General features: G+C 36.6%; 1 protein-coding gene and 1 pseudogene across 6 annotated transcripts in view; one reads left to right on the forward strand and one right to left on the reverse strand.

Moving 5' to 3' along the window:
• The window catches only part of LOC126701790 (uncharacterized), a 126,472-nt gene that overhangs the window by 93,420 nt on the left and 7,854 nt on the right, over positions 1–25,198 (forward strand). Inside the window, exons 1-9 of one of the 6 annotated variants that reach the window (XM_050400158.1) lie at positions 7,241–7,400; positions 8,189–8,390; positions 8,609–8,831; positions 12,089–12,168; positions 14,241–14,279; positions 14,598–14,616; positions 17,753–17,806; positions 22,167–22,294; positions 22,378–22,446. In XM_050400158.1, the coding sequence (XP_050256115.1) occupies positions 8,232–8,390; positions 8,609–8,831; positions 12,089–12,168; positions 14,241–14,279; positions 14,598–14,616; positions 17,753–17,806; positions 22,167–22,294; positions 22,378–22,446 (771 nt within the window). In that variant the 5' untranslated portion in view covers positions 7,241–7,400; positions 8,189–8,231. The other 5 variants (XM_050400159.1, XM_050400160.1, XM_050400162.1 and 2 more) reach the window with 5 other exon arrangements.
• LOC126701792 (40S ribosomal protein S9-2-like) lies at positions 13,096–13,848 on the reverse strand (annotated as a pseudogene).

The raw sequence follows: 25,198 nt of genomic DNA on the forward strand, positions 1-25,198 counted from the left end.
AACCACGTCGTGTCATGAAAGGCCGAGGTTCATCTGCTCGTTTAGGGCGTCGGCACACCCCAGGATCCGGAACAGGTTCGCGGTGCATTGATGGGGGGCCAATCTATGACCACGTAGGTAATCTGATGCGGGAGATGAAAGAGAATTATTATTTAATATTATTTATGTTTGCAAGTCAATTGTATTTTTATGTTTTAGGTCCTAGTAGTTTATTGGGCTTTTAGTATTTTAATTTAGAAGTAAGGTTATTTTTGTAATAAGGCAATTAGGGTTTCCTAGCCAGCAAGGGTATTTTTGTAATAAGGCAATCAGGGTTTCCTAGCCAATTAGAACTAGGGTTTAGTAATCCTTTATAAGCAACCTATTATACTCCTTGAGGAGACAGTTGATATTTTGATGAATGAAAACAATGGCCGTTTGGTCTTTCTTTGGTCTGGTGCTGACTCCAGGTCTACCCTAGGTGCTGACTCCTAGTGGTTTCCCCGCTTGGTGCTGACTCCAAGCAAGGCCTAGGTGCTGACTCCTAGGTCATATCTTTTATTTTTCCGTTATTTCAATTTTGTTCTGGTTGTCCTGCGTCAGTTTTGGTATCAGAGCAAACACCGATCTGTTGAAGCATCACCACCGCAGGAAAGAGCCAGAAAATATCACCCAAAAAAAAAAAAAAAAAAAAACCAGATTTTGAAGCCAACCAGAAACCTCTAGTCCAGAACCCACAATCAAGTTTCCAAATCCCTTGCAACCACAAAGAGAGAAAAAAAACCACGTCAAGACCCATCGGCAACCTCGACTCACCACCGTTGAGATTGACCCACCAGTCGCCGAAACCCACAGACCAACACTTAGCCGCTGCCGACCCATCAGCCACCGCCGCCGAAAACATCTTCACCTTCAACTACCGCCGCTGAGGACGTTGACCACCACCGATGCCAAGACCCAAGACATCGCGCCGCCACTCCTCTACGATTCAAGCCGCTGCTGTCTTCCCTGTCTTCGCGCCACCACAGCCGTCGATCCCTAGCACCGCGTCCATCACCAAGCCTCTTTTCAGTTTAGAGAATGTTGTCTCTTTTCGTTCCTATGGTTTCTTTTTTTTTTTTAAAGTCTGTCCTGTAGTTTGCGTTCTTTTTAAGTCTATTGTTTGCTTTCTTTAAGTCTGTAGTTCCTTAAGTCCAGCAGTGTATTTTATTATTTTGCAAAAAAAAAAAAAAAAAAAAAAAACCAAGCATAGTCCAGGCCTGTGACAGACCAGTCCAAGCCCAGTTCCAGCACTACCTGTCCAGAGAACATCACAGCAGCCCAGGTTCTTGTTCCAGCTCCAAACTATTTTTTGACGCACTATTTTAGAGAATCATGGAAATATTAGAAGCACCTTATTTTGATGGTTATGAAGCTTATCCACGAGATTTTATCAACTGGATGAATGGGATGGAGCAATTCTTTGAGCGGGCAAATTTTGCAGATAACATAAAGGTTAGGTATGCCAAGTCGAAGTTAATAGGTAAAGCACAGAGGTTTTGGGAGAATCTTGAACGATTCCGTTATATGGATTATGAACCTGCCATTACTGTGTGGGAAGATATGAAAGAAAGGCTTTGTGATGAGTATTTGTCACCATACTATCGAGCTAAGTATCTACCCCGATCTCAGTGTGGTACTTTTCAAGTTGAAGCAAATGCGATGACTCCTCATCCTCATCCCATATCATGTCCTCAGTGCACTTTTGAACAATCTACCAAGGAATTATCTACCAGGAAAGTAACGGAATTAACTGTAAAGCTCATGAAAGAGATTCAAGACAGGACTGCTCAGATGAAGCAAATGAAGACTCAACCCGATTCAATTGGGAAACCAAAGATAATTGATCATAATGAACTTATTACTACCCCTATAGAAGAGAACATTGATGGTGATATCTTGGTCGTGGAGAATCCTCCAGCAACACCAAAGCCTAATGTTGACATAGACGTACATGCTTCGACAAGTGTTGCTTTAACAAGCGTGCAAGGAAATGAATCTATTGAAGAACAGCAAGGTGAAAAGATGGCGCCTAAAGAGAGTATTATGTTAGAGGGTGCACATGATGTGAAAGTTGAAGTTGTTGAATGTGCTTCTAATCAACCCTCCACAGTCCTTGAAGATCTACATCTTGGTGAAGTCGAAGAGGTTGAAACCAAAGTGCTTCCTATGACTCATAAGGTTCAAGAAGAGATTATACTGATTCCACACATTGATTTTGTTATTCCAAATGAGTTTGATGCGGTGGAATTCAAGGTTTTTCTTTTCCCTATGCTCCCTAAGGTGATTTCAAACTTGAAGCAAGTGTTGTTTGTCAGCATCCTAATCCTTCAATGCTTTAAAACTCGAGGTCGAGTTTTCTCCAACCAGAGGAGAATGATGCGGGAGATGAAAGAGAATTATTATTTAATATTATTTATGTTTGCAAGTCAATTGTATTTTTATGTTTTAGGTCCTAGTAGTTTATTGGGCTTTTAGTATTTTAATTTAGAAGTAAGGTTATTTTTGTAATAAGGCAATTAGGGTTTCCTAGCCAGCACCTAGGAGTCAGCACCTAGGCCTGCGTCATAATCCCTAGTTATTCTCCCCATTGGAATCGTCATTCCTCCTTCCACAAAGGCTATCATTGGAATTGCGACTTCCCCTATTCTCCTCTTGAACAAAATGTCCTCCTGATGACAATACTCTAAACCTACCTCCGGTGGAATACGATACTTCGCCCTGAAGCCCGCCATACCGGCCGGAGAATCTACCATTTTCTCAAGCCTACCCATCCCCTCTAATCCTAAACAACTTGAAGGCAGTTTGATTAATGAAGAATAACGAACAAGAAGCGCGCACTTACGGGTAAGAAGCTCGACGAAGTCTTCAAGAGGATGGCGGCGAAAGTGAGAACGGACTGAAGGAGAAGGCTCTGAGACGTTCTGGATACTGGAGTGTTCGTCAAAAGTGAGGGACGAACGCCTTCAAAACCTTATATACTCAGAAGAAGTTGGACAGACGTACTTCCGTCTGGAGCAAGTGAAACGCTGTCCACCGTAGATCCGGTCTCCAACCGTTGGATTGGGTGAGTGTAAAACCCCAAAAGCTGCAATTACTTTCCCCCAGGTCATTAAACGCCCTCATCATTAATGAGGCACGTGAGGGCGCACCCCCCTACACGTGTGAAACAGGAATCCACAACGAACTGTCCAGTAGACATCAAAATCCCGTCTTTCCTCCTCGGACCCAGAAGAAAAAGCCGGGATTTTGAGGGGCTATTGTGGGGGTAAAATTCGCCAGTCAACGTTGGGCCATAGCACTTGTACTAAGCCCAACCACAATAAGAAGCAAAGACACGGGCAGAGGACCCCCCAGCCCAATCACGTTGGACCGGGCTTGCTTAGGGGCGTCCGAGGAGGAGTACCTCCTCGGACGCACCAAATGGGAGTCCGATTCACACCCTTTACATGGTGAAAGGTCATCCAAAATCAAGGAAGAATGCAGGACGTTCCGGGGGGGGGGGGGGGGCAACCACAACTGCCGCATTAAATGCAAGGAAGCTACTTTTCCAGCCGCATTAATGTGGAAAGGACAGGAGAACAAAATTATCTTGGCCAGTGTAACTCACAGAAAAGAGGGAGGATGTCCTATGGGACAGGCACTCAAGTAGAGGTCCAGATGATTAACAAGTGTAGGGTCATTATCGTAGGAAGGATGTTATATAAGAGAAGAAAATCCCCATGGCCAGGGGATCGCAAGAAGGAGGAAGAAAAAGGAGAGAGAAAGAGAAAAGGAGTTGGAGAAATAAAGCATAAGATACAGCCCCCTGGACTGTTATCCCAAGAAGCTTAGAGGAATATCCCCACGTCCAAATGGTTGCATGGCTTGTTCATAACTATGTTCACTCTGTCAAGACCTAGTTCTGTAACCTACTCTCTATAAATTCATTGTTGAGGGACTTTTGGGCCAGAATCGCTTGCCTGTTGGGCCTGAGCCCCAAAAACAGCCCCTACACTTTCTAATAATGATATAAATATGTAAAATTAAGCTATTATCAACGCACATCATTTAGCAAAAAATTTTCAGTTTCAGCTAAATAAACTATTTTCAAACGGACTACAGGAGATGAGTAATTCCACCATTTCTCATCTCTCCCCTTTCAACCAAACACAACCATGTATTTTGTGCCTTCTTTTGTTTTATGGGAAGGTTTTCTTCTTTCAGTTTCATTTGTCTAGTGCTTGAAACACTCTAAATATTTTAATGATTTTTAATGAACTGATTAGCGACAAACTTTCAGCTGTAACTACACATTCCAGGGAAATTGTGTAGTTTATTTAACGAATTTGGTGCTTTTCAGCACCAACATCGGAGTAAAAATAATATATAATTTATAAAAAAAAAGGCACTATCAAAAGCAGAAAATAGCAAAATAAAATTACTCAATCTGAGAGCCTATGGCTTTGATGCAACACATATTACTGTCTTCTTCTATGGTATTGCTTTGGCTTGAAAACTCTTATAGTGAAATTACTACAGTAAATTGAAGTTGGGGAATACTTGATGAATTGGATTGGCAAATGAGACTTTTTTTGCTACATTGCCAATTGGTATCTCTGTAGAAGGAACACGAGAAGTGTTATACGCCACTCAGCTCAGCTGGACTTAACTCATTTACAATCTTATCAGTATCCAAGGTTTTCAGACCTGGACCGTTTATTGAACAGTAAAATAGAGAGGTTCAAGGTTTTTGAGGTACATTGCCAATTGGTATCTCTGTAGAAGGAACACGAGAAGTGTTATACGCCACTCAGCTCAGCTGGACTTAACTCATTTACAATCTTATCAGTATCCAAGGTTTTCAGACCTGGACCGTTTATTGAACAGTAAAAGAGAGAGGTTCAAGGTTTTTGAGGTCGAACTGAGGTCAAACCGGGGTCGAACCGTGATGACGTCATAATTAATTTAATAATTAATTAAAGCCTAAATATAGATATTAAATTTATAAAACTAGTAAAATTGACAATATATCTATATATGTGAGGGAAATTTAATGATTTTCAAGCATATATTTAATAATTAAATAAGAAAGTTAATAAAATAAAATAATAACCATGAAAACATTAAAATTTATGATTAATTTTTGAAGTAAAGTTGAATATTTTTGAAGGATTTTAATTATAATTTTTTTTATTCCTTGTAAGAGATGGATAATTTAATTAAGAATAATAAAATTGTGTTAAGTTGTTTTTTTAAAAAAAAAAATTGCTAAGGGGTTGGACCGCACGGTTCTCACTGGTTCGTGTGGTCCAACCCCGGTTTTAGGGGTTCACGGAATTAAAAAAAAATCCGGTTCGTTATGCTTAAAAAATCTGTTTTCATCTCGGTTCTCGATTTTCACGGTCCGACCTCCCGATCTGGTCCGGTTCTGAAAACCTTGTGACAGTATCTACTGCAAGCCTACCTCCAAAATCACTAATGTTATGTTTGAGAGTTTGGAGGGAGAGGAGAGTAGAGGGAAATTGTTATCCTTTACCTTATTTGGATGTTTTTAAATTTAAGTAAGGGGGAGGGGAATAATTAGCTTTTTTATAGTTTGTAATTTTATTAATATGACAAGGGTAAATTTGGTAATTTATTTAATCAAGTATTTATATACTCTACTTTCCCTCCAAATCTCTCCAATTTGGGAGAATTAAAAATGAAGGGTTAGAAGTAGTTCGAACCCCTCCAAACCCCTCGAAGTCCTTCTTCCTCCTCCCTTAAAAAACATCCAAATAAGGTAATTTGGCATACTCTCCCTTCTTCTACTTTACTCCCCTCTACTCCCCCTCCATCCAAACAAGCTATAACATACACACCAACTTCCCTTCCCTAGTTCCCCTCTAACCTCACCCTCCACCAAATCGTGTGAAATGAGAAAGTGCCAATGAGAAAGCCCATTTGTTATATTAAATTGAGGCTTTTAAGACAACATTAAAATAGCAGCAATTAAGTTAATTATTTGAAGCCTTGGAAGCCTCAAATATATGTGTATAAATGCCATATGATAATTTGGTCTAGACAAATACATATATATTTTTTTTTTCAAAAAAGAAGAAGAAGTTTTAGACACATACATTATGCATGATCCAACAAGCACTATGCAATTGAAAAGGTAGAAAATTGGAATCAAAGAAACAGTATCAAGTGCTTGAATCAAGCACTAGTTGCTACATTTTAAATAAAAAAGATAATTTATTTAAATTAAATTACTTTGTATTATACAACAATATATTTTCAATAACTTTTCATAATACCAAGTGTGGGGGTTTTTTCCCCGCACACTCGACTCATTGTCCTCTTTGGGGAGCCAAGTCCGCAAGGATTTGTCCTCGTCCCCGAGTGTGTTCTTTGGGATTTTCACCTCTTTGAGGCTTGACACTCTTAGTCCCACATCGGTTAGAGAAGCGCCCCACGCATGCCTTATAAGCCCTTGGAGCAAGGCATGGTGTACCACTCAATCACACATGTGTGGCTGAGTGGTACACCATGCCTTGCTCCAAGGGCTTATAAGCCATGAGTGGGGCGCATCTCCAACCGATGTGGGACAAATGTGTCAAGCCAAAATGGCTACAAGGCAAAGCCTTTGGCCTGAGGTGAAAATTTTTATAGTTTAATTGGTTGGTATATCTTGAGATTTTTAATTGAGACATTCATTCTAGGAGAAAAAATATTTTATATCAAATAATATCATGTTATTTGTATCAAAATTCAATAACGAGAGGTATATGTACAAAAATAACTATTCAATAACACATTTCTTTCATTTGTTAGTGGGTAATAATTTTTGCAACAAATATCTCATTTATTGAATTTTGATACTACTAACTTAGTATCATTTGTTACCAAATAAGAAAATTCCTTATCGGTTATAATTATCAAATTATAAAAAAATAAATTTGAATGATTTGACTTCATAATTAATTAATCCAATAATTAAATCAAATATAATGATTTATAAAAGTTAGAAATATTAAATAAAATTAGCAATATCATTTTACAAAGGCATAAGTAACCACCTAGCCATTGTCTGGGACTTGTGAATTGTGACGGAAATGTTCAAAATTTAAAAAACATTGCTCCCAAGTCCCAAGTATGCTTCTCCAAAAAAAAAAAAAAAAAAAAAAAAGTCCCAATTATGAACCTAAAAAAAAAAAAAAAAATATTTGTGGGGGCCAGCGGTATACCCACGTGTCACGATCATAGTGGCATGAGAAAATATTCATGGAAGATCAAACACCGCAGAGCAGCTTATCCTAATTCCCACATTTTATCGCTGAAGTCTAATCGCAAACTCATAAAGTTTGTTTTCGCGGGCAATTGTACTTTTTACACACTCATAGCTTTGCCGAAATCAGGTTAGAGAAAGTAAACTCTCTCTCTTACAAAATTTGATTTTTCACTTGTTCTCCGTTTGGTTACCGAGAAAATAACATAGAAAACAACATTAGGGGTTTCTACTGTTTTTTGACTACAGAAAACAAACCCTAAGAATTTCACTCACTCAGTGGCTGTTACGAACTTCTGGCTTACATTTTGGTAAGGATTTTCGCCAGCACACAACTGAAAAATATTAGAATTCTAATTTTCCCTCAGTTTCTCGGCAACCAAACAGCAGGTTTCAGTTAAACCACTAAAGAGGATTGTTTAAGAAATGTACCAGCTTTTATATGTTAGATAGTTCAGTGAATGTTGGAACTTGTGTAAGAAATTGCTTAGTTATGAACATATAGAGCCAATTTTTCGACATGTAGGGTTTTGGCTTAATTACGCTATTTTGTTTTTTAATATTCACGAAAACGAGACTTTGATTTGACTTGGAAAATATATATATATATTTTTTTTCATTGGTGGAGTTTTTTGGTTTAATTTTCACTTTTTGCACTATGTTTGGTTGCCTAGAGCCCACAGGAAAAGAAAAGAAAGTGTTTTTTAACACCTCATGTTATTATTGTTTTGGTTCTTGGAAAGTATAGTACTGTAGGTAACTGAATATCTGATAGGAAATAATTAATTTTTAAAAATTGTTATTTTAGTAGGAATAATTTTTTTTTTTTTTTTTTTTTCCATCTTGTATTATTCCATTGCTTTTGGTCATTTTATTATGCATGTAATTCTGATATGGTCAAAATCATTGGAATTTCAGGGCATTGCAAACATTACAATGTAAGGTTTGCTGCTATGAATTCATGGCATCCTATCAATCTTCGCTTGTCCACATTCATTCCTTCTGGAGCAGCTTTACATGCTTAGGGAGAAATTCGTTAAGGACTCCGAACATTGGAAATTATTTATGCAATCTAAAGAGATCACATGTGATTCTTCCTTCCTACAAGCTATTGAGAAAGGTATACTTAATTATATGTATCTATTATCTACTGATTATTACTTATTAGATTCTCTGAAATATAACAAGCTTTCTTCCTTAGGATTGGCAGTTTCAACAATGGATATGACATTAAAAATATTAGGGAAATTTTCATTTTTAGAGCACAGACAAGTGATTTTAAATGTTGTGTTTGTCATTCATTCATCTTATTTTGGTACCCAATTCTTGTGTTTTCAGGGCTATTGTAATTTATCCAATAATGCAAAGTCGTCTTTAACTGGTGTTGCAAATGCAACTTCTCTTAATAATGTAATCATTCCTTCTGATATACTGCATCAAGATGCACAGCTTAATTTAGCCAAGTGTGAAGAAAGGGCACTGAATACTAATCCTTCAGATGGTAGAGTAATGCTCATTGATGGCACATCAATCATCTACCGGGCTTACTACAAGCTTTTAGGTATGTTATGATATTTTCCTCTTGGCTTATATCAAATGATTTTTATAGAGGACAAAGTCTGAACCTTTTATTTATTTTTTATTGGTAATTACACACATTCAGTGTGTCTTGAACTGATGACCTTACTCTCCACCTTGCTCTTACAAGGGGAGGAGGTGTTATTTGAGCTAGATCTCATTGGCTTAGGACAAAGTTGGAACTTTTTGTCTTGCTTCTTATGTTTTGGACTAGATTTAGTATACTTGTGCGGGATGATGGGTTCTTATATTTAGTAATTTTTATTTTACTGCATGAACTAGGATTATTTGAAACATGGTTACTTTGTGCTTAATGTGGACTGTTTGGAAGGAACGTAACCTGCGCATATTTGAAAATGTGGAGTGTATGGGGAGTCAGTTGCTAGCAGCTTTTTCTAACTCCTTATTTGATTGGTTTCATACATGGGGGCTTTATGAATTGTGATTCCATTGCGGTGTTTTTAGAGGTCTTTTTGTACATAATTTTTGTTTGTAAATCTTTAGGTTTCTTCATGGTCATTGTTTTTGAAGTAGTCTTTTTTTTAATAAAATTATTCTTACCTATATAAAAATAAGGAACTTGGATTACTTCATCCAAAATATTGAAAAGAGTGCTTGAGTTTTAGGCTATGGGTTTATGGTTATGTAGCTAAGCTAATTTGTAGTATATGTTTTACAGTGCATATGAAATGGGGGTGTATTTTTTTTTTTTTTTTTTTGATAGGTAATAAGAATAATATTAATCAAGATGAAAAAATGAAGAAAGCAAATACAAGGAGTTCATGAAGGTGAACACAAGAAAAAGCAACAAACAACAAGGAAAAAAAAACTTAAGGTGCAATACTAAGAGAAGAAAGAAACTCAACACCTAGACCAATCAGACAGAGTCTTCTGGCATAGAGCTTGTAACTGAACCAGTGATTTCTCAATATCCTCAAAAGAGCGCTGATTTCTTTCCGTCCAAACAATTCACATCAAACAGCTAGAAACCAACTTCCAAATGTCTGAATTAAATTTTCCCAGCCAATAGCTCCAACAAAACACCAAGCTTTCCATAGAGCCTAGCATGACCCATTGGATCTCGAAAAACTAAAGCATATGCACCCACAGCGAGTGAGCTATAGGACAATGGAGGAGGAGATGATCCACAGATTCCTCATTACAATAGCACATACAACACCGATTTGCCAAAGAGCGCCCCCTAAGCGTAAGATTATCCAAGGTAAGGATTCGCCTATCAACTGCTATCCACAAAAAAAATGCCACCCTCTAAGGAATTTTAACTTTACAAACATCCTTCCAAGGAAAATTGGAGATAGATGCACCCTGAATCTTATTGTAATAGGACCGTAATAGGACCGAATATCAAACTTGCCATTCCCATTGAGGCGTCTATAGAAAATATCACACCCAACACCCCTAGGAATCTGAGAGTGAATGAACACAAGGAAAGAGAAGGCAGCCTCTAATTCCCTTTCATGAAAATCCCTATAAAATCTCAAATATCCAAATTTTATCATTTCCACCCTCTTGATAGCATAGAACATCCGAAATGCAAGCTTCCTTGTCATTTGAACATGCGTACAATTGAGGATGGAGCATTTTAAGTGAGTTATCCCCAACTCACTTATCATGCCAAAAAAGAATACGAGAACCATCACCCACCACTAGGGCCACTGTTTGGAGAAACTCTCCCATTCATCGTGAATACCACGCCATAGACCACACCCCTGGGCCCTTCTACATACTTTAGTATTCCACCCCCTTGACCCTCCCCATATTTAGTTGCAACAACCCTCCGCTAGAGATGGGCGCCTTCTTGTCCAAACCTCCATAACCATTTCCCTAATAGGGATTGATTAAAATGCACTAACATCCTGATCCCCAAACCACCCATCTCTAATGGTAAACACACCTCCCAGGCCACCAAAGAATATTTGAAATGCTCCTCTGAAGATCCCGTAAAAAGTTTCTTTGAATATGCTCCAACCTATCAGCCTCAGCTATAGGGATGGTAAATAAGGATAGGTAGTATGTAGGAAGACTTGAAAGAGTACTCTTCAACAGAGTAAGTCCACCACCCTTTGATAAATAAAGACGCTTCCAACTTGAGAGTTTCTTCTCTATCCTCTCCAAAATAGGATTCCAAACAGATGTTGTTTTATATGGAGTACCCAATTCCCAAGTATTTCATAGGTAGACTACTCACCCTACATCGAAAGATGGTAGCCAAAGCGCCTATATTTCCAACTTCCCAACTGGAACAATCTCACTCTTCCCCACATTTACTTTCAAACCAGTAAACGCTTGAAAGCAAGTCAAAGCCAGCCTAATGGACAACAACTGATCTCTAGAAGCATAAAAAAAAAAAGATGGTATCATCTGCAAACAGCAAGTGTGAAATGCGTACCCCGATAGAGTTAATTGGCCCCACATGAAAACCACGAAGAAGACCACAATTAGGTAATTGACTGCATTATGGTTCATAAATGATGATGTTGTTATCTGCCATCAGGATAAAGTTATTAGAATATTTGGGGCTTTAAAGAGAACTATTCTGTTTGAACTGGTTGTCCAGTCACTATAATTGTCTCAAATATCATGTGAAATAGCCAATGGACCATTTGAAATTTACAGTAATAGCCATTAGTAATCTTTCACTTATTTTTATCTGGAGTTGCTTCCTAAATCCATTAATTAAAAAAAGGGGGGGAATTGCTCAGTGTTCCTGGCACTTATTTCATCAGAAAATAGAAAGGTTTGAGCTATTATTATTCCTTTACTTTGGTGGAAACTAAGTTATTTAGAAGTTGAATAAGTTTTTAACCTTTGATTGCATAGGCCAATTTTCTTCATAAGACAGTAGTGAAATTCATCTTGTTCCAATTTGGTAGAGCTGAAGTCATGAAGTGTTGTCCCAGCCTGAAGCTGGACTAGTTTTTCCATTCATTTGTACAAAGGGATGAACTTCACCATTTGACTTGTCCTGTTTTCTGAAGTCTTAGAGATTTCCTTTTGGGTGAGGTCATGGTTTAGGACCTATTGGGTGCGTGTATGTGTAACTTAGCAATTTAAAAAGAAAAAAGAAAAAAAGCTTCCTATGTAACAGCAACTTTTAGCTTCTGGGTGCAACTAATGTTAGCATAGTATAATGAAATTGTGTTTTCTTCCTTTTTTTTTTTTTTTGACTATAATATAATTCTACTTACCATTATTTCGTTTTCTTTTGATCGAGAGTAGCAAAATTGCACCATGGCCATCTATCACATGCTGATGGAAATGGAGATTGGGTCTTAACTATATTTTCAGCTTTATCTCTTGTAAGTAATGTTGATACTGGGTTTATAGATTTTCTTTCAGTTTGTTTCTTCTACTGTGCTTGAAATGACTTTATTAAAGCATTGACCTGGTGTAACTCCTTTTCTCTCAGATCCTTGTTAGAGTTATATTTTCTCTTAATATGAGATTTATTGGCAAACTTATGTAATTTTGGTCTTTTCTCTTTCCTATTAGAAATTTGAGTATCCAATATGCGCTATGTTACCCTGAATATCTTCTTCTGAGCCTGAATATGTATGTGTTTATATATACATATATATATATATATATATATATATATATTTGATAAGTAATAAACTTTTATTGAAAATGAGGATTTACCTCATGTACACAGGGTGTATACATAAGGTATCCTAAAGAATTGCAAATGAAATGAGAGAGAATTAGTTGAATCTACAAAGAGAAAAAGAAAAAAGAGAGTAGCTCTAGAACTTAAAGCAGAAGACTGCTTATATAATGATGTATTGAAACACGTTATCAATTGAATCGCCAAGTTTTCCTCATCATCAAAGTGCAATGACTCCTCTTCCTCTATGATGTCCTAGAATGGCTACATTCCAAACAAAAGAAGCGTTCTTGCCAAACCAACTCCTCCAACTAAACAAAAGATCACCAACACTTCTTGGCAAGACCCACTGGACTCCTAGTACAAAAGAAAATATAAGTCTGCAGAGCATATGCAGTATCACAGTGCAAAAACAAATCTGTCCACAGACTCACCACCACGCCTACGCATGCAACACCAATTTACATCATCAATCCTCTCCATGCTTTGAGTCAATGACCTACCTCCACAATCCATTTGCCCAACAGGGCTTGGTTGAAGATGCCCAATTTTCTTACCCCGAAGCCTCCATTTCTTATTGGAGAGCACATAAAATATTTTTTGAACCCAAGAAAATTCTCACTTACCTAATATCAAATAATATGCAAAACCAACATATTCTCAAAAATAATGAAGAAAATAGCAAAACAAAACTTAACTGACATAGCCTTCTCAAAAAGGCCAGTCGTAGTTTGAAAAAGAAATGATGATCATTATTGTCTTATATCTAAAGTTCAGCTTACTCTTCCTCATCTTCGTCTCCTCCATCTCCACCAGCAGCCTTCTTAGCAGCTGCCTTTTGGTTCCTGTGCTTCACTCTCCCAGGGCGTCCACCACCGAAAGGACTATTCAATGAAAAATCAATGTGCTTCTGTGAGTCCACCCTAACCATAAATGAGGGAATATTGACCAGCTGTCTCCCGACCCTTATATGCTTCTGCCTGATAAGCACTCTAGCGTGGTGAATGGACTTGGCCATACCAGACTTGGACACCAGGGTCTGTAAACGTTGCTCCAGAAAGTTCTCGACAATGAGTGCCAACACATAATCGAGCTTGTTCTGGCTTTTGTCTAGTAACCCTTACCTGTTCATCCTCCTCAGAAGGGCTTCACCCTCAAAAATACGGCGTTGGTTCTTCTCATCCAGGGTCAAAAGCATTCTAGCATTGTTACGAATTCGACTCAGAGCATACTGTACTCACCACAGCTCTCTCTTACACCTCAGCCCATACTCTCCCACCAGCTTCAACTCCGCATCCAGACGCTTCTTCTCGTAGGGATGTCTTGGCTTCTTAAAGGTTTTCCCATAGTTTCAGTAAAAGGCAATGTGGACCATGGTTTGAGTTAAGCCGTACTGTTAGTCCTCTGGTTAAACGATCTGAATACAGTGAGAGGTTGGAGACCACATAAAATTCCAATCCACGAGATGGAATTTAACTCATCACGCTGCCCTCTCTATAAGCAATTAGGCTGTAACCTTTTTATTCTATTAGTCACAAAAGAAGGTATGGTAAATGGAGATATGTAGATGTTGGGAGACTCGTTTTTTTTTTTTTTTTTTTTTTTTTTTTTTCAAGTATTGTACCAATTATGTTTAGTTGAAGGATTATGGAGCCCAGGAATTACAATGGCAGCATTTTCATTTGTCTTGTTGATGAACCCTATTATCTTTTCAATTTTTATTGAATATTAGGTCTAAGACATTTCTCATTGTTCTTGTTCTTGCAGATAATTGATGTCTTGGAATTTATTCCTTCCCATGTGGCGGTATGATTTCTTTCTATTATGCGCGTGCGTGCTCACAAGTTGATGCATGGTTGTATAAACATGTAGTTGTTTATCTCCCAAAGAGTTGCTTTATTAGAATGTTTGTTTTGTTAAAGGATTCCTGTTTTGCATATAGTGTATATTTTTTTTTTTTTTTTACCTATGAAAAAAAAGATATCTTTTTATCATTTTCACCTTCTGTCAGATTTTGCTTATATTATCTTAATGGGTTTTCCTTATTCTTTTGGACTTCCTTTTAATATCTTTTTTCTCTTTTAATTATAAAAGTTGGCTCATCATTTTTCTTTTCCTTTGCAGGTGGTATTTGACCATGATGGTGAGATATTCGGCCGCATTTTTCTTTTGGATTTATTCCCTTAAAAATATGCACATTCTTCTATTTTTTGTTACCTTATGCTTATAATGTATTCTTCTATTCTCTATATTTTATAACTATGTTAGCTGTTATGCATGCCATGCAGGATCTCTTTCTGCATGAATTAAGCCTTTTAAACTTGCTAATTTTTGTTCTGGAGTTCATCTGCAATGTATAAATAATTTGATAGTGATGTGACTCCAGATGTTCTTGGGTTACCTCAATCTTTTCCATCCATCTTGACAAATTATATCTGCCCTTGGTTCTGGGGTTGGCATCAACCTTTGGGATGGTTGTGGTTAGACAGAGAAATGAAGCTACCCAACTGGTGCAGTGCCTGTAGTATTCTCAACAAGGGAGAAAAAAATTGGATAGCTTGTTATGTTCCATATTCTACCTTAGAGGAGTTTCTAGATTTATTCACTTTTAGTTGAAACTTTGTTGCCTCCTTTAGTACACTGCCTGTGTACCTGGGGAGCACTTTAGTTGCTTTTTTAGTAAAGCATTATTGCTTATAAACAAAAAAAAAAATTCCATCTCCTGCGATTCTTCTAGTCATTGTTGCAAACATTTTTTCCAGTTGTCTCCTGTGATTTTACTTTTAAAATAAAAGTTCTCTGGTGATTTCTTCTTCTGTCTTAAGTACTGTGATGGGAAATGTGACTAGACTGGGGAATGCATTATAGAGTTCCTCCAAGTACGCAATCTTTACCAATATACTCTGAAATAAGAGTGGAAGCCACTCAACCATTAGGGATTTGGACACCTATGTGGCAAGCTTTTGGGTGTGGGATGCTTATTTAATATTTGTATTCATCTCATTTCATATATACTGGGGTGCATAGTGTTGGGTTCATATAGAGTCTGATCCTAGGTGTATCAAAAAACAATCATGAACAACCTTGGACCATGTCTGCCCAGAAGAGCTTCATATCCTCCTTGCTTTCTGTCTAAGATTGGACAGGAATCTTTTTCATAGGTTTCTCTTTTATCTAAGAAAGCTTAGGTTGCATGCTAGCCTCAATTTTAGCTGAGACCATGTCAAGAGAAAAATTTGGGGTTATGTTTCTTACCATTTGGGATGAATTGAAATCAATTTTCACAAATTAAGACTCTAATCAAATGTGATTGTACTTGCTGGAGATCAAATAGAAAATAAGATAATAATTATTAGCATCATGCCAGTGGGTTCTTAGGAATCACTCCAAAAAAGAAACCATCATGCTTTCTAGGTTTAAGAGAAACTATAAACTGATAGCAAACTCCAATAAATGCTAATAGTAGTAATAATACTGTTCTTAAACTCAATTAGGCTTCTCGATGACCTAAGAAACTAATTCTCAACTTAAATAGACTAATTTGGAGAATGCATTATTGCTAAAGAGAATACATATGAAAGACCAGAAACCCTTGCTAACTGGATCCACATATAAATAAAAATTAGACTTGTTGCAAGCAAAAGTCGATTAAGCTTCTGTATAAGATGCACATTATAATCATCCCACTAGATCTTACTTAAGATTGATAAATATTTCCCTTCTTCTTTCTCCTTTAATTTTTAGATGTGGAATTTTCTCCTAAAGATCATTTCCCAGATTTGTTCAGTTTAGCAGTGGATAAAGAAGCCTCAGTGCATCCAATTTGGGTATTGTATATGATCAAAATGCATGGAGTTGGGATCACGAATTTATTCACCCCTTCCATGATTGGGAACCATAGTTTGTGGCCAAGTTTTTTAGATTGTTGTATTCAAACTTTTTGGCTATTATGAGTTTTTGAAAGGGTATGAAGGAGAGTTCTTCCCTTTGGGGATTTATATGGGGTGCCAAGGTGCCTCACAATGTATATGGACTGCGGCACGGGGTGAAATCATCTTGACAATAGATAATCTTTGGAAAAGAAATTCATGATTATTGACTGGTGTTGTATGTGTAAGAATAGCGGAGAGTCAATCTAGCATCTTCTCCTCCATTGTTAAGTGGCAATAGGTAAATGGTTGTTTGTGTTTCCATTAGATTGTGCTCTAGTTGCTGTAGTGTTGGCCAAATGGATAACCTTGCCATTTTGAGTTAAAGGTTTGGAAAGCAACTCGTATGTGTGTTTTGTGGACAATTTGGTGAGAGAGGAATAGAAGAATTTCTTATGGTGTTGAATACCCAAATCATATTATCAAACAACTTTTGCTTAGCTCTTTTTACGAGACTACGAGTGGATGGCTACTTTGGGTAGCATCACTTCATTGTGTTATTTTGATTTCTTTGATCTTTTGAATCTGACTTTGAAATTCTTTAGGAGTGGTTCAAGTGCACGTTTTGTACATTTGACAAGTCTCCTCTTTTGAATAAAATTATTTTTACTTATTAAAAAAAACTTTAGGTGGCTAACCTCTATCAACATGCCACCATCGTACTCCTTGATGTGAGGCTTGAGTGAATTATCATATTGGTCAACTTTTATGTATGATTATCCCTTTCTCTCTCCCTGTCCCTGTTATGCGCATGTGTATGCATGTGCGTGTGCTTATTAATTCAATCTTAGTTCACATTGTTCTTGCAGAAACATATTGGTGTTCAAGCTTGTTCTCAGTCAAGGCACTTTCTTAAAATGACGAAGACTGAGTATACAATTAAACTTGTTGGAAAAAATAGACGAGTATATGTTTAATCTCTTTATGCATATGGCTGACTCTGACTAATCTAATAAGGATCCATAGCCGACCAAAAAATTTGGGACTAAAGTTTGGTTGTTATTGTTGTATGTTTAACCTCTTGAATGGGGATGGAAGTGAACATTTATTGCCAAATTTGTATGTGCAAAGCTGAAAATAGTCTCATAGCTCTCGTTTTGGGATGTAAGATATTAGCTGTACTCTCATGTTAACATGTTGAAAGTAGGTAGTATCTCATGTTAACATGTAAGATATTAGTACTAGTTAATTTCTAGGTAGTATCTTGTGTTAATATGTTGAATAGGATTTTTAGTCTTACAAACCTTTTACCCCAAACAGTGACTAATTTATATGGGTTTTCGGAAACTTTTGTTTGTGAAGATGTTCCTTCAATCAAAATTTTTGATAGAGCAAACCTTTTCTTTTCAGGATTTCCATTTGGTCATACTTGTAATTCATCCAAAGAAAGTGTTAGAGCAAAAGGTATGTATTTTTCTGTTTTTTTTTTTTTTTTTTTTTTCCAAATAAAATTTTCTTTTACATGATAGTGTTGATAATATAAGTTAATTTGTAAGAGACTAGGAGATCACAATCTCTCTTAGAAAAAAGAGAAAAAAGACCAGAATTACAGAGGTAGATGTGGGTGATTATGGGTGACCCTTACGCAAATGATTAAAGAATACAGTATTAAAATACAGGGTGAACTAAATTTATGTACTTCAAACTCAGTGAGGCATTAGTTCTAGAATTTTTGATTTTGGAAATTTAATCTTAAGCTTGTGCATTTTAAAGTGAACCTTCTGTTGGCCCTATTTTGATTTTGACTAATGTTATGAGCATGTGACCAGACATATAACTTATGTTTTCCTAATTGCTTACTAGTGAAGCTGTATCTTGCCATGTGGGCTAATTCTACACAATAAATGAGAGATTTAATGTTCAGAGAGAGCTAATGGTAGCTCACCATGGAAAATAAGTCATATGTTGAGTCAGGTGGTCACAATGTTAGTCAAAATTGAAAGAAAGCTAATGGAAGTTCCCTGTCGAAAATAAGTCATGTTGAGTCAGGTGCTCACAGTGTTAGTCAAAATTGAAAGGAAGCTAATGGAAGTTCCCCGTCGAAAATAAGTCATATGTTGATTCGGGTGCTCACAATGTTAGTCAATATTGAACGAGGTTTTTTATTTTTTATTTATTTATTTTTATAAGAAGTAATAATCTTATTAAAAGGAAATAACCATCAAGTACATGGGTGGTATACTAGATTTACATACAACTATGATTTAAAAGAACAATAATCAATTAGTTCCATCTAGTTTGAGAAAGAAAACTTCCCTGAGGCTGATAACCACTAGAACAAAGTCCTCAAAAACTGCGACTTCAGATCTAAAATTGACATCTCACACCCATCAAAATGTCTTGCATTTTGCTCCCTCCCAATACACCACATCAATCAATGAGGAATGGCCTTCCTAATCTCCCTATTCTGATGCTGCCCAAAATGGCCTTGCCAACTCGCTAGTAGATCAACAGCCCTCCCAGGCATCACCCACTAAACCCCAAATTTATAGTGCATAAACCTTTTCCCATAACTCCTTGGCAATAGGGCAGTGCAATAATAAACGATCCACTGTTTCCCTATCTTCTTGACACACAACACCAACTCATGAGAATAATATGATGCTTACTCAAGTTTTCTACTGTTAGAATTTCCCCATTGAAGCTGCCCAAAGGAAGAATGCTACTTTTGTTAGTGCTATTGGCTTCCAGATGCTTTTCCATGGGAACATTTCATCACCCTTACAAGCTAAAGCTCTATAATAAGTTCGAACCTCAAAACCCTTGTGAATAGACAACCTCCAACATAGCGGAGGTCTTTTTTTTCCTTTTCTTGAACATATATGGTAATATATGGTGAAGAAGAGTAATTTGAGATGGTTTGGTCATGTGCAAAGGAAAGTGCTTGATGCACTGGTGAAATAGTTATTTGATTCAAGTTATAGGGAACAAAAGGAGATATAGGAAGACCTAAAATAACTTCAGTAGAAATTGTAAAAAATAGCACCTTAATTGAAGGGGTGATAGAGAGAATGATTTTGTATAGGATAGAACAACGGTGAAAAATACATGTGGCCGACCTAATCCATAGTTGACCCAAATTTTTGTGACTAAGGCTTTGTTGTTGTTTTGACATGGTATGTATATTGTGTGTCTATTTGCTTTCTTGAATTACTAGTGCATCCAATGACAAGAGAGGTTGTTTGCAACTAGTAATACTAGAATTGCAGGATGGTACAAATGACTCCCTAGTATAAAAATTATTAGCAAATGACTTTGAACCTGATATGCATGATAAACCTTGTTGATTACATTTTATTAAATTCCATGTGTGCATGTTGAAGGCATGGCCTCATGTCTTGCCACTTGTCATTTTCACTGAATGCATTTGATTTAGGTTATATATTTTTGAAATCATTATAGGCTGCCAATTCTCTTCAGTCTTCCTCTCATGAGACAACATTCTTTGAAGAATGTTTCTCTCAAAGTAGATTTTATGGATCTCTATCTCCCTCTCTCTCTCTCTCTCTCTCTCTCTCTCTCTCTCTCTCTCTCTTATTTACTTATTAGTAAGTCACATATGTACCGTTTCGATCTTGAACCCACGACCTCAGCCTCTATCCATTATTATGGGAGAAGAAAGTGCTAGTTTAGCTATAACTCGTTGGCTAGATTTTATGGATCTCTTATATTTCAAAACTCTTTCGGAGTCATTATTGCTTACCTAAATGAGGTTGAGCCTGAGTGTGTTTGTCCTTTTAGTACCCTTTTTTTTAATAATGATCTAATCATTACTTTAACTAAATTACCAAATCAGCCATTTTCAGATCCAGCCAACTGGGCTTTTCACCTCTTGCCATAAGTTGTTTTACTTGTGTGCATGCCACTTTTCTTTATCTTTACATGGATTGTTACCTCGACTCTCCATGTTGACAAATGTCATAGACACTGGTAGGGGTTACAGCTACCATACCTCGACTCTCCATGTTGACAAATGTCATAGACACTGGTAGGGGTTACAGCTACCATACGCCCAGATATGGAAAGGATGACAATAAAAAGATAGGTAAAAGGTGCCTTTTTTCCAATTTTGTTGTTGCCCAAGGGTTGGTGTGGGAACAACTAGCTGGAATGGTTAATATTTCTCATAATTTGTGGGAAAGGATGGTTGGCGATGATCTTGATAGGATGAAAATAATATGTATCGTATATCCTTTTATGCTTTAGCATTATTTAAAAATCTACAACATACAATTTTTTAATATTATTTTAGTTAGCCTATAATCAGTTCTTTTGGCATCTTAAACATTTCTAAAGTTACAATATAAAGCGTCTCTAATTGGGAAAATGCTTGACAATCAACAATTTGAGAAAAAGGAAGATTTGGATATTGGATTGGTGTTATATGTGCAAGTGTAATGGTGAATCGGTTGACCATCTTTTTCTTCATTGTCCAGTTGCTAGGGATTTGTGGTCTATGGTTTTTGGTTTATTTGGAGTAAGTTGGGTTATGCCACAATCAGTTGTCGGGGCTTCTAGCTTCCTGGCTAGGCTGGTTTGGTCATCATCGAAATGGGAATATATGGAGAATCATTCCCCATTGCTTAATGTGGTGTCTTTGGAAGGAAAGAAATAGCAGATGTTTTGAAGATATTGAGAGATCCACACCCGACCTTAAGCTTTTTTTCTTTAGAACTTTATTGGATTGGCTGTCTGTTTTGCAAAACCAATCATTCTCTTCTCTTTTCATTTTTCTTGATTCTTGTAATTTTTATTTTTGATTGTTGACCCCTGTACACTCCCTGTGTACTAGGCTGTCCTTTTTTGATATCAATAAAGTTTATTACTTATCAAAAAAAAAAAAAAAGATTCTTAGACAAGTGGCACATGCATGCCCCATGTTCATGTGGCTTGGCTTTCTAGTTAGTGCTATTGCAATTTCCTTTGTGTTTGTGGTACCTAATAATTATGACTAGTGCTGATACTTGAAATCTGTGGGTGCTATTGTATAGAATTTTGAGACATATCCTGAACAATATAAGGAGTTAGTGATATTAAAGTCAATGTTCAAATTGCATTTTTCTGTTGAACCTAATGGGGCCCTGTGTCCCAACCACTTGGGGTTGGCTTTGGCTTCAAAAGACATTTTTCCCATACTGCTCTTTTGAGGGTCTTTGATGCAGGGCATTTCAAGCAGCTGCATCCTAATCTTCTAGAAACTAATTACTTAGTTAGATGATTGTTTAAGCATTGGCCAATAGGTTTTAGACATTCGTCAATCATCTAGAGGTTGCCAATGCCAAAAAACTAGGATAAGTACCAGAATGTAAGCACTTTGTAAATTAGTTTGCATATGTGAATGAAAATAAGCCTTGAGAGCTTTTATTTCAGAACTTTGTGTTCTTTGCAGAGGTGCCTAACCACCTATCAATGTGTTCTAAGCAACTCACTTTCCATCTAATTCTAAATCGTATCACAGTCCATCACTTTCCCTGCATCTGTCTTATATTTTGTTAATTGATGGTATCTTAACAGCCTGACCCTTGTTTATCTGTTTGTATGTAGTTTTTTCTCTCCTTTCTCTTTCTTGCTCCTTCAGTTGACTTAATTATTTCTTAATGTAAGGATATTTATTTTTACATTTGTATAATTATAGACATATCTTTTATCACATTGTATTGTCAAGGCAATACATCATGTAGGTTGCTACCCTTGGAAGTTAGAACTGACGTGCCTTATTTCATGTGCTTTATTATATTCACTTTTGTTTCTTCTTTGTTTGAAGGTCTGAATTTTCGTCACACTTTATATCCTGCATACAAGAGCAACCGCCCTCCTACACCTGACACTATTGTTCAGGGACTTCAGTACTTGAAAGCATCCATCAAGGCAATGTCAGTAAAGGTGATTGAGGTAATAGCTTTTTATTGCAAATTTATATGGCTACTAGACCCTAGTCAAATTTGGTTGTTGATCATGAGTATTCTCAAAGGCAGGTACCGGGTGTAGAAGCTGATGATGTGATTGGAACATTGGCAGCACGGAGTGTTGATGCTGGGTACAAGGTGATGTTCTGAATCCATATTTGAGAAAAATGGAAAAATGTCCTTGAAACATAACCAATATTCTTCCAGTAGGGATTGTTTTGTCTCCATGGTTGTCACATGTTAGTATCCTATGTGTTAGATTGGATACTTCAGACTGTTTTGGAAGCAAAAAATACAGCTCTGTGAATAAAAGGCTCCTCTTGCTGTAAGGATGACCATTGGTTAACTTTTAAGAACTCTAAAGCGGTGTTGATGACTGAAACAAATGGCTCGTGACATATGAGTAATGTTTACAATCAATAATCGCGGCTGTGCAATAATGGTTTTTTTGTCCGTAATTTATACACGCATTCAACGGGCCATGATCCAACAATCTCAAACTGCTCATTTTTGTGGGAGAGGAAGTTTCATTGAGCCAAAGCTCATTAAGCAGTTTTCAATAATTTATTGACAAAAAAAATGAGTGAAATTACTTTTCAAAAAAATGAGGGAAAATAGACATGTTGAAGAGGCTTGAATAGCTATGTCATTGTTAAGTAGCCAGTTATGAGTGTCTGCTTTTCAATAGTTCTCGCTAAATGCATTATTATGTTCAATTAGGGTCATTTTTAGTTTTAGTTAATGGTCAATTGCTATTATAGTGTAACATAAGTGCAGGTCTACCCATAGCATTCAGCATTAAATATTTTCTCAATTTTAGGATAACTTGAAATTTGAAAGTCAATGAGCTTTAGCTCAAATTGCACTAACTCCTCTCACAAGAGTGGGTGGATGGAGGGTGAGATCGCGGGTTCAAAACCTACTTGGTGCATGAGTAACATCCCAACAAAAAAAGTGATAGTCAGTTCTGTGGATGAATTTTCCATGCAAAATATGTACTCTTGTTTTATTCCTTATTCATACAAGTCAATGACTAGCATTCAGCATATAAATTCTTTATTTATTTATTATACCTTGAAATTTGAAATTCAGTTCTTTGAATGAGTTTTCCACATGGTTTCAAAAACCGAACCGGGAGCCGAACCATTTTTTTCAAAATGTCCGGTTCAACCTAGTTTTTGACCGGTTGTCACCGGTTTTAGGGGTTTTTACCGAACCAGACTGGCTCCCGATTCCCCGTTGAACTGGTCAGACCGGCTGGTCCGGTCCGGTTTTTAAAACATAGGTTTTCCATGCAAAAGATATATATATATATATATATATATATTTTTCCCGGTTGGTTTTAGGTATCTTCCAATTAGTGTTTTGGCGATTTGTTAGATTTGAGCTCAAGTTTATTTGTGGACTTTAAGACTTTGTTTGCTGTCTAACCCCTCTGATAATGATAATGATAATGATAATGGTGATAGAGGAAAGAAACTCTACATGAGTTTTTGGACTGCATTTTATCCTAGAAGGCCAGCTATGCTTTATTGTATGGGATGTTAGGTAATTAAGAGATAACATATCTATCAAATGACTAGTTGAGATAAGTATATTAAGATGGAAACACAATAAAAATAGATTAAGGAAGGAAGATTTCTAGTGAAAGGCGCAGGTAACATCAGTTGTGGTTGAGATGATGATGGGAGTTGCTTAGGCTTGTCTAGTCACGTGCAATGAAGACCTACCAGTTCATGGGTGAAGAAAAAAAATGATTTGTTTCAAGTTGGAGTGAAAAATTTTAATGGGAAGCCAAAAATGACACAGCAAAATAGTGAGAAAGGATATGATCATTAAGAGATACTAGTCGCTAACCCGTGCGATGCACGGGAAAACTATTAGAAAATAATAAAGCATGCATATATTAAAAGACAATTTAAGTTCATGTGTGCTTGCAAGGGATACATACCTAAATAGTTCTTGCGGTAGAAATAAAAGTCTTATCTTTGAGATAAAGAACTGATGTAAACAAACTAACCTTGCATAAAACAAATTAAAAAAGAAAAATATAAAACTGATGTCACGGGAAATTCAGCCACATAGTAGTAATATATAAATCTCTTAAAACCTAAACCTAAACATAAGGACTAAATATATAAACAAACTAACCTTACAAAAACTGAACTTTATAAGCTAAAATTTATACCGTGCATTGTAGATCTTGAATGCTTTAGGACTTCCTACGTCTGGAGAGAGAGAATTTGCAGAAACCGTGGCTTTATATTTCTTAACTTGAAAGAGGGGTAAGGTTGCTAGGGTTTTGTAGATCTTGAATGCTTTAGGGCTTCCTACGTCTGGAGAAAGAGAGAGTTTGCAGAAACCGTGGCTTTATATTTCTTAACTTGAGAGAGGGGTAAGGTTGCTAGGGTTTTAAGGAGTTATAATTTTTATTTATTTTTTATTTTTTATGCTGATGTGGAAAATTGTGGTGCCAGCAAAGGCTTCGGTTTTATATATATATATATAGATGATTGAGAAGATTACGTTAGGTAGGGTTAAAAAGTGGATCAATGGAGAATTGGGATATTGGACCGTGAGACGAGGGTTATATATTTATATAATATAGAAATTACATATTTATAGAAATTTCTTTTGTTAGAAAAGAAATTTACTATTGGTCCTTTTAAGTTTCAAAACTTTCAATACATTGAGTCCTGTGGTTGAATGGTATTGCTCAATTCTTCTTGATAGGTATAAAAAAAGTTTTGAGACTTACAATTAACCCTCTAAACATTCAAATTGACGTCCAATTGGCCTCCCATCAGGTTCTGATAACTACAAACAATTCATCACCCCTAAAAAATGTCAATTTGTTTTAGAACTTATAAAAAAAAAAATTCAAACTTAG

This window comes from Quercus robur, chromosome 10 (assembly GCF_932294415.1).
Source record: "Quercus robur chromosome 10, dhQueRobu3.1, whole genome shotgun sequence".
Taxonomy (NCBI): domain Eukaryota; kingdom Viridiplantae; phylum Streptophyta; class Magnoliopsida; order Fagales; family Fagaceae; genus Quercus; species Quercus robur.